The 10317-nt window shown below is 45.4% G+C and overlaps 1 protein-coding gene and 3 non-coding genes across 4 annotated transcripts; 3 read left to right on the top strand and 1 right to left on the bottom strand.

Moving 5' to 3' along the window:
- Positions 1–403: 403 nt before the first annotated feature.
- LOC132525147 (olfactory receptor 4D9-like) lies at positions 404–1336 on the top strand. The gene is given in 1 exon segment (XM_060157674.1): positions 404–1336. A coding segment is annotated over 1 exon segment (933 nt).
- Positions 1337–6844: 5508 nt separating this feature from the next.
- Positions 6845–6917, bottom strand: TRNAV-UAC (transfer RNA valine (anticodon UAC)). Its single transcript has one exon. It is a non-coding gene; the product is annotated as a tRNA-Val (tRNA).
- Positions 6918–7209: 292 nt separating this feature from the next.
- On the top strand, positions 7210–7296 carry TRNAR-UCU (transfer RNA arginine (anticodon UCU)). The gene is given in 2 exon segments: positions 7210–7246; positions 7261–7296. It is a non-coding gene; the product is annotated as a tRNA-Arg (tRNA).
- A 348-nt stretch (positions 7297–7644) lies between these two features.
- On the top strand, positions 7645–7727 carry TRNAL-UAA (transfer RNA leucine (anticodon UAA)). The gene has a single exon. It is a non-coding gene; the product is annotated as a tRNA-Leu (tRNA).
- Positions 7728–10317: the final 2590 nt, after the last annotated feature.

Below are 10317 nucleotides of genomic sequence, written 5' to 3'. Positions count from 1 at the left end.
TACTAGAGATAGAATTGTAGGCATCCCTGCCCAAAAGAAAAATAATCATAAAAATAACCCCCAAGGCAGCCTGGTCATATAACTCCGACTCCTTTTGTTGTTTTGTTTTGTTTTGTTTTGTTTTGGCGGTATGCGGGTCTCTCACTGTTGTGGCCTCTCCCGTTGCGGAGCACAGGCTCCCGACGCGCAGGCTCAGCGGCCATGGCTCACGGGCCCAGCCACTCCACGGCATGTGGGATCTTCCCGGACCGGGGCACGAACCCGTGTCCCCTGCATCGGCAGGCGGACTCTCAACCACTGCACCACCAGGGAAGCCCTCCTTTTGTTTTTAATGATACCTTTTCTATATTCTATTTTCTGTTTTCTCTCCAGGTAATTGAAGAAGAAGAAGATACATGACCCGATGGAGCAGGGAAATTACACCAGGGTGAAAGAATTCATTTTTCAAGGACTGACCCAGCCCCAAGAGCTGAGCCTGGTCTTATTTCTTCTGTTATCCTTGGTGGACACAGCTACCGTGATGGGAAACCTCCTCGTCATTGTCACTGTGACCTGTGAGTCTCGCCTTCACACCTCCATGTACTTCCTGCTCTGCAATCTCTCTGTCTTGGACATCTGCTTCTCCTCCATCACTGTTCCGAAGGTCCTAGTAAACCTTCTTACAACGAGAAAGACCATCTCCTTCAATGGTCGCACCACACAGATGTTTTTCTTCCACCTCCTCGGTGGGGCAGATGTTTTCTGTCTCTCTGTGATGGCCTTTGACCGCTACATGGCCATCTCCAAGCCCCTGCGCTATGTGACTATCATGAGTAGGGGGTGATGCACTGCCCTCATTGTGGCCTCCTGGGTGGGGGGCTTCGTCCACTCCATCGTGCAGATTTCCCTCTTACTCCCACTCCCCTTCTGTGGACCTAATGTTGTGGATGGTTTCTACTGCGATGTTCCCCAGGTCCTCAAACTCACCTGCACCGACACCTTTGCCCTTGAGGTCTTAATGATTTCCAATAATGGCTTGATCTTTACACTGTGGTTCATCTTGCTTGTGTCCTACACAGTCATCTTGACAATGCTGACGTCTCACACTGGGGAGGGCAGGAGAGAAGCCATCTCCACTTGCACAGCCCACATCATGGTGGTGACCTTGCACTTTGTGCCCTGCATCTACGTCTACGCCCGGCCCTTCATTGCCCTCCCCATGGACAGAGCTGTCTCCATTACCGTCACTGTCATCATTCCTGTCCTGAACCCCATGATCTACACCCTGAGGAACCAGGAGATGAAGTCAGCCATGAAAAGACTGAAGAGGAGATTTGGGCCTTACAAAAAGAAATAGATGCCATAGGGGACTTCCCTAGTGGTTAAGAATCCATCTGCTGGGCTTCTCTGGTGGCGCAGTGGTTGAGAATCTGCCTGCTAATGCGGGGGACACGGGTTCGAGCCCTGGTCTGGGAAGATCCCACATGCCGCGGAGCAACGAGGCCCGTGAGCCACAACTACTGAGTCTGTGCGTCTGGAGCCTGCGCTCCGCAACAAGAGAGGCCGCGATAGTGAGAGGCACGCACACCGCGATGAAGAGTGGCCCCCGCTTGCCACAACTAGAGAAAGCCCGCGCACAGAAACGAAGACCCAACACAGCCAAAAATAAATAAATAAGACCCCAAGATCACTATTTTAAAAAAAAGAATCCACCTGCCAATGCAGGGGACACAGGTTTGAGCCTTGGTCCGGGAAGATCCCACATGCCCCAGAGCAACTAAGCCCACCACGGGCCACAACTACTGAAGCCCGTATGCCTAGAGCCCGTGCTCCGCAACAAGAGAAGCCACCACAATGAGAAGCCCGCGCACCGCAACGAAGAGGAGACCCCACTCTCCATAACTAGAGAAAGCCCGTGCACAGCAACGAGGGCCCAATGCAGCCAACAATAAATAAATTTATTTTTAAAAAAAGAAATAGATGCCATGAAGTCCAGATTGGAACAGTCAGAATTGAAAAGTATTTTCTCACAACACAATAGAAAACCCCAATCAACAGACCATGGTGAGGCCAGAGTCTTCCCTTTGCCCTACAGCAGAATCCTCTAATAAGGATGGTCTGAAATAATCGTCTCCTGGCGTGGTTGTCAGCAACTTAGAGTCTCAGGTCTGTAACTTGTCAGCTCTGAAAGGGACTCTAAAGCTTATATCACTCAAACACCTCACTTTACAGGTGAGGAAATGAAGTCTGAGAGAAGATTACCTCTCAGTTCTTGAGTTGTGGCTGTACCACGTGTGCAGCCCAAGCAATAATTAGTAAAACGATCTCCAGGGACCAGGAGTCCAGGCTATAAAATCCAGCCACCCCTCCCTTTGTGGAAATTTTCCATTGCCCACCGTGGAAGATATGAGTTCTGTTTTTCTAAGGAAGCCTTTGGGTTTCCCTTACAGAAGCTGAGATAACTTTCATATTTTTTCAAAGTTTTCATAGCTAATAAATGGCTCGGGCAAGGCTAGATCTGAGATCTCTGACCATCAGCTAAATGCATGTCTGACTACTCCTGTTGCCTCAGGCAGGATTTGAGGGCATCAAGCTCGTCTATAAAAATTTATCCTCTATTGTAATGTCACGAAAGACGTTTTGTTGTCATTATCTGACCGAGGAGTATATATGATAAGGCTGCTGTACCTCTAAGAATTTCAGCATCATTTTCCTGCCATTTATTCTGGGCCAGCCCTCAAGGGAGAAAGGAACCCTATCCTGTCTGCTTCGCTAGAATGAGCCTGAGTCACAGGTTCACAAGAAGCAAAGGCTTAAGAATAAACTGACTTTCCATTATTCAGGGACTGATTGTCTAGAAGATGACATATCAGCCCATTCTAAATTCTTCCTCGTTCCTCTTTCTAGCATTTTCTTTAGAGCCTCCGCATTAAGAGAATAGAAACGATAAATAAATAAATTCCAGCGGGTCTCCTGGCAACCTATTATTTTTGTCGAGTAAATAGATGAAAACTGTAGTCAACTAAAATTTGGACTGGAAGTACTGATTGGCCTGTTATAGCCCAGTCTAATCTCCCAGCCATGTCTGATGGACAGATGTAAGGGAAGTAAAGAGCCATTTGCACAGAGGGGTTCAGGAGGGAAACACAAACAAGGGAAACTTGCTCCAAAATCCAGCCCCTCCCAACCAGCTCTATCACTGCCTACTGCTGCTCCCTTGGTGTTGCCCTGAAATTCCTGTTCGCGGGATATTTCATAAATTAGACACAGTTCATGGGGTTCAAGCTAGATACAACGCCACTGAAAGCACACAACTCACGCCAGCACTTGAACCCTGCCAAAACTCAGATTGGGTCTTGAACCCACTATCTTTTTTTTTTTTTTTTTGGCGGTACGCGGGCTTCCCACTGCTGTGGCCTCTCCCGTTGCGGAGCACAGGCTCCAGACGCGCACCCACTATCTTGTAATTGAGCTCACACACCTGGCTTCAGGACCTGCTGAAGTTCAGGTTCTTATGTCTCAGCGCAGAAAGAATTCAGTGAGAGGCAAAGTGATAGGTAAGAAGTGGATTTACTTCGAGAAATATACACTCCATAGACAGAGTGTGGGCCATCTCAGAAGGCGAGAGGACCCAAATATGGGGTCGCTAGTTTTTATGGGCTGGGTAACGTTTTTTTCCTTTTTTTTTTTTTTTTTTTTTGGCCTTGGCATGCAGGATCTTAGTTCCCTGACCAGGGATCAAACCCATGCGCCCTGCAGTGGAAGCATGGATTCCTAATCACTGGACCACCAGGCAGTTCCTTGGCTGGGTAATTTCAAAAGCTAATGAGTGGGAGGGGTTTTCTAACTGTTTTGCGGAAGGGGCGGGGACTTCCAGGAATTGGGTCACCGCCCACTTTTTGGCCTTTCCTGGTTGGCCTCAGAACTGTCACGGTGCCTGTGGGCATGTCATTTAGATGCTAATATATTACAATGAGCATATAATGGGGCTCAAGGTCCACTGGAAGTCAAATCTCTAAATCCATTCTCAGTATTATCTCACTAGGGATTAATTTCAGGTGGTCTACTGGCGCAGCCAAAGGCACCAGGTGTCATCCCAGAGTGGAAGAGATGTAGGACAGGAAAGCTGCAGCGGGTGCATGGGAGGGAGGTAAGTCCAAGTCCGGGGTGTAAAGGTAGCCCAGAGACCCAGGTACAGCAGGGTGGAAAGCTTCAGCAAGGTGGCAGGGGCAACACAAGGCAGACGCTACTGACGAAATTCACATTTGCTCATGTCTGATCCTGGACTCATGGATGCTTTACTAAAGTTGGAAGATCTTTTAAAAATCTACATTTGCTTCTTTGGGGGTGGGTGTTACTTCCTACCTAGAATTAAAATCATTCACCACACTTTTGACTTCAGCCTTGAATTTTGTACCTAATTACCCATGTAACAAAAACGTCAAAAACAATTCAAGGTTCCCTTGGAACCAAAGAATACAGAATCATATTCTGCCATAACTAGTATGTTCCTTTATCAACAGTAGCAGCTACTTTCTTCCTTGTGAATCATTTTTTATTACCAAAAAACAAAACCAAAAAACTTCCCTTCCACATACGGTTTTTCTTCTTTTTTTTTTTTTTTTTTTTTTAGCGGTACGCGGGTATCTCACTGTTGTGGCCTCTCCCGTTGCGGAGCACAGGCTCCGCTGCCCAGCTGTTCCATGGCATGTGGATTCTTCCCTGTCCGGGGCACGAACCCGTGTCTCCTCCAGGGGCAGGCGGACTCTCAACCACTGCTCCACCAGGTACGCCCTCACATACCTCTTTTAGCACTTAATCTTTACTTTCTAGAGGCAAATAGTGAATTGAGGATTCACAAGAGACTAGTTCCAGGAAAAAAAAAATACACACACACACGTATACACACGTTTTACTTTGAGACTATCCCAGGATACACACACATACATACACAAACACACGCACAAACACACACACACTTACTTTTAAGAGACAATTAATTGATTACTGGGTTCCTAAAAGACCACAGTACTTTGGAGAGAAGCAGTATACATTAAAATCTATTTCCCATGAAAATGTGTTCCTTCTCCTTCCATGTAATGAGAACGTGTTGCTTGACAACAATCTTTTAACATATGGATTCTAACACAGGGTATTTGCGTTTTGGCTAAATGTTCAACATCTCCCACCTTGGGAGATGTTGGGAAGCTGTATTTCAAAGAACCTCTTAAATCTAGGAGCAGTGTCTACAGAGCAAAATGTTTCATAAGGTCTTCTCACCACTAGAGGGACCTATTCCTTTTCCATGATTCTCCCTTTGGCGGACGTTTAAGAATTTAACTGAGATTTTTATTTCCAAAGACGAAGCCTCAAAACCTATGTCGAATGAAAAAAAAGAAAAGAAAAAAACACAACCTAAAAGTGGAGAATTATGTTTTATTCAGCGGACTTACCGAGGACTTAAGCCTGAGATACAGCCGCTCAGATAGCTCTGAGGGACTGTTCTGAAGAGGTAAGAGAGAGCCATGATATATTGGAGTTTTTGCAAAAAAACAAAACAAAAACAAAAAAACATAGTCAAACATCAAAAGAGTACTGGTGATTAAAGAAATAGACATCTCAATTAATGAATTTAGCACCTTTTTATGTATGAGAAAATGCAAGAGTCTGGGCTTACTGAAATCATTCCTTTGATCTGCACCTTAATTGTCTAGGGCCAGTGTGTGACCTTGGGCCATTACGTAACTTCTCTGTGCTTCCTCTTAGTCCTTTGTAAAATGGGTTAGATAATAATGACTATTCAAGATTTCCGCTATTATTGTTCTACACAGTGATCCACCCCAAAACCGATGACCAAGGAATTCCACTACGGTATCGTCTGTAAGACTGAATACAATTTAATCGCTCATCAAAAAGCACAGACTAAAGAATTAGGATATATCCAAACACCGGAAGTGAAAAGATGAGTGAAGGCTTAAGAAGGAAATAGAAGGATTTCTAGAATATTGTTGGGGTGGAGCAGTACCTCTGGCAACGCTACCTTTGTACACTAATCATAAGTGATTTATAAAGAAAAAGTACAGTTATACTGCTGATCCGGGCCCCCAGATTCAGCTGTTGGCTGGAACAAACAGTAAATGGGGCTGGGGCGGCGGCAGCACTCAGTTTTCTCAGGCTGACACTTTCACTGAAACTAGAGTCACTTTAGGGATGCAGCCTTGAGCTGCTAAAAACTATATTAGTGCTAACTGTTTTTTCAAGTCTTATAGGCCGCCTAGTTGAGAGGAGGGCTCAGAGGAGCCCAGCTAGAGTTTAGTCAAAGGAAAATTCTTTGCCGGAGGGAAACAGCACCGTAAAACACGTGGGGCTGTTTGAATTCTCCACCATGAGCATATAATTTTTCAAAAAGTTTTTTTAATTTAAATAGAAGTACGAGGTCAGTGGACTTGGAAGTAATCAACAAAGGAGAGAGGTGACCTTCGGGATAACCCCTAACTGAGTGGTGGCAGCAACACTGAAAGATGGCTAAGCAGGGTTTAGAAGGAGCGGGATCCGGACTCCTACCCAGGCACCTGGAGGCGGAACTGCGGGGGGTGGGGGGGGGGGTAGTCGGGAGCGCGCAGGCGCAGAGACGCGCGATGACCTGAGCAGGGCGGGGCCGCTTGCACCTCCCTAGTGGTGCCACGAGGGGGCAGCCTTGGTGGCCGATGTGCGCGGGCACCTCTGGAGCCTAGCCTGCGCTTCGGGGCGCAGCGCGGAGCCTGGTTGGAAACGGCAGCATCTCCCACTTCCTGGAGTAAAACTCAAGTTCCGGCTGGCAAAAAGAAACGTTAAAATATCCCTGAAAAAGGTTAAATCTATGCTGTGGTTCCACTGGGGCTCGAACCCAGGACCTTCTGCGTGTAAAGCAGACGTGATAACCGCTACACTATGGAACCTCCCGCTACAGTATTGCGCCAGGATACAATAAAGACATTTTATACACACAAAGACTTTCCTCCTAATGTGTAATGAAGTTGAGAGTTGATGGCTGGCGATCGCTCGCGAGAAGAAACTTTCAAACAGATTTCAGACTTTCAGGCGCAATGCCCATCCACGCTTCCACCTGGCGACGCGGGCTTCCCAGTTTGTTCGAGAAAGAAAGAGTGACCCGACGTGCCGGCGACCGTCCCCCAGACAGACGCCGCTCCTGCCTTGATGTAAGCAACGCGGAGGATTTTTGACTCGTCGGGCTCTGTGGCGCAATGGATAGCGCATTGGACTTCTAGATTAGATGGAGGCATTCAAAGGTTGTGGGTTCGAGTCCCACCAGAGTCGCTTTTGTTTTAATAAGGAAAGCGCTAAGAGGAAGACACATTACCTACGATTTCCGAGGAGACTCGCCCACTTCGAAAAGGAGCCCATTGCAGTACCCTGTGGTGTCTTCAGACGTGAATGTGTTAGGAATCCTGCTACTTGAGTCTTCATCGCTTTCGTGTGGCTCCAGTTTCTGGTGACTGGACATGAGGAAATCACAGGATGTGATGAAAGTTACCGAGTTTCCCATCCCCCCCCATCCCCGTTATTGTTCTTTTACATAAGGCATAAAATTTTTAAATTGTTGTGCAACTTTTCGTAGCTCAGTATTAGTCAGGTTCTGTAAAAATAAGGATGAGTCTGGCTGATACCAGAATGGCCGAGTGGTTAAGGCGTTGGACTTAAGATCCAATGGATTTATATCCTCGTGGGTTCGAACCCCACTTCTGGTACAAGTCCGTTTGGTTTTCTGAACATGACATGCGTCATTTTTTCCGAATTCCTGAGGACTTAATCTGAAAGATTATAGCAGACGTAGAAAGTGTAGCAATAGCTTCAGAACCGACGGTTTGGAAGGTGAAAAGTAAACGTCTGCGTGAAACTATACTGCTTTGTAGGGGAGGGGACGAGGGGTACATTGCGCAGTAAAAACGTTCCCTTTTTGAAATAGAGATTATCTAAGATCATGCTATGTGCCAAATACCGTTCTAAACGCTGAGGTTGTGGGAATGCAAAGATTTGAAAGAAAAGAAAGTAAACCAAACAGAAAATAACATTAAGAAAAGAAAAAAAAAATAGAAGGTCCTTAACCGACAAGGTTTTTGTCCAGAAGCACTTACAGGACAGAGGGACAGAGGGAAGAGGTGGTTCAGAAACAGGAGGATTTCAGATGGCGATAAGCTCTTACAAAGAATTAAGTGGGGTGGCACGATAGACTGGCATAGAACTTTTTCAGGACAAACTTATTCCATTTGATTATGGAAATCATTCACCTTGACAGGAATGTTCTCCCCTCTCTCTACCAAACAAAAACTTCCAAGGACCAGTTCTGCCCCCTCCTCCTCCACGAAAAGCCTTCCCTGACCCCTGGCCCTCAGTCAACTGTCCATTCATTCATTCAGCAGTTTTTGAGAGCTTGCTTGGATAACAGTGGAGATGCACAGAGAAGTCCCGTCCTCACAGCAGAAACATTCTAGGAGGAAAGACAGACCATTAAACAGGTGTTGAAGGGAGGTTGTGGTGGGAGCAGCAATACGGACAGTCTCAGAGTCCTCGGGACCCAACCCCCTCTGGAGAGGATCAAGCAGAGGTCTCTGCGGCAAGTTCTGATCCCTGTCTTTAAGGATCAGAGGGAACTTCCCAAACCAAAGAACTTAGAAAGTGGGAAGAGGGGGCATTTCAAGATGGCGGACGGAGGGATGGAGGGGTGGTGCGTAGGAAAAAAAACAGGATAGTTTGTTAAATGAAATTACACACAGCTCCAGTTAACTGTCTCTACGCTAAGCAGCCCAGTTCCACACCATTAACACTTGATTATACACAGTTTGAGACTTTTGTTCTCAGGGTTCAATGCCTGTCAATCTAGTCTGCCTTAGGGGAACAGGAAACAAATCTTCACCCTCTCCTGCGTTACATTCAAAGCTGAGTACAGAACTGTTGTAGGAAGCTGAGGTTCGACCAAAGGCTCACTAACTCCCCCAAAGGATTGGCTTCATCTTACAGGCAATTTTTTTTTTTCCGGGGGGGAGAATCTTTTTATTTTTCTTGGCTAAATCCAGCCATGTCATATGATTCTTAGGGATCTACATCTTCATTTGTGAAAAGCGCACCTAATTCACTGGTGATTTTTCAATACCAGTGTAGGGGAGCAAAGTTTACCACCCCAAAATGTCTCTCTGGCATGCGGATTGTTTAGAGCTGAAAACAATCAAGGCCCAAAAGACTCAGGAAGAAAGTTTGACTTTGGACCTTCTCCCTAACTGCCTAAAGAATGTAGATGAAGGATCTGTTCCAGGATAGGAGTTATCACCATAGATTACTATAGTACGAACCAGGTGGGTAGACAGGGAGAAACCTAGCAAAGTCTAAAAGTGTTAACATTCCTCTCTGTGTCCCATGGTCTCTGCATGGCCCAGCAAACCGTGTTTACCAAACATTTGCTTTTCCATATTCATGCCAATTCCTTCTTCCCCTTTGAGGTTCCAAATCACTATCCCCAACATCCTCTTTTGGCTTCTAGCTGAAGATAATATTTAAGGTGAGGTTTTCAGACATTTCGGCAAGTTACTTAATTTTCCTGGGTCCCTTCCATGTACACATATTATTAAACTTTTGTTTAGTTTTCTTCTGTTAATCTGTCTTGTCAATTTAATTCTTAGACCAGCCAGAACTAAGAAGGATAGAGGAAAAAAGTCCTTCCTCCCCAACACCAGATACTCCCCTCCAAAACCCTGAAGCATGGAGGGTGCCTCTACTGGGAAGGAAATTTGCTTTTCACCTTCCTTTGCTGGGATCTGTAGAAAACACAGGATCAGGGATGCTTTGATCTAAAGGGCTGCCTACGTGATCTCAGAAGGATGGAATAATCTAACTGACAATTTTTTTCTTCTTCATTTATTTTATTATTGAAAACAATACATGCTTTTTTAATGCAATAATACAGATGTACGTAAAGGAAACAGTGAGAGACTCTTCTCACACACTTCGTTGCCGTTCCTCAAAAGGTGGTCATTTTTATCAGATCGTTTTCTACCCTTAAACATCTCTTATGTATATGAAAGCAACAAATATACAAATATATATAATTAATTATATATACAATTACAGGATATATATTCATATACACATCGTTTGACTTTTCCACAAATATTATATCATACGTATGGTTTAGCACCTTCTGTCATTTTTGTTTAACATAACGTGACTATCTTTCCCTAGTGGATTACTTTTTAAACTTTGTTCATAGTTCCTGAGGTTACCAACCGGAGCCGGAACCGAGCTCAGTTTCAGCTGATCTCACTCAAAAGTCAGTGTTCAAGAGAC

This window comes from Lagenorhynchus albirostris, chromosome 9 (assembly GCF_949774975.1).
Source record: "Lagenorhynchus albirostris chromosome 9, mLagAlb1.1, whole genome shotgun sequence".
Classification (NCBI taxonomy): Eukaryota; Metazoa; Chordata; class Mammalia; order Artiodactyla; family Delphinidae; genus Lagenorhynchus; species Lagenorhynchus albirostris.
The sequence above is the reverse complement of the archived record's forward strand: the minus strand, read 5'-3'. Positions and strand labels throughout refer to the sequence as shown.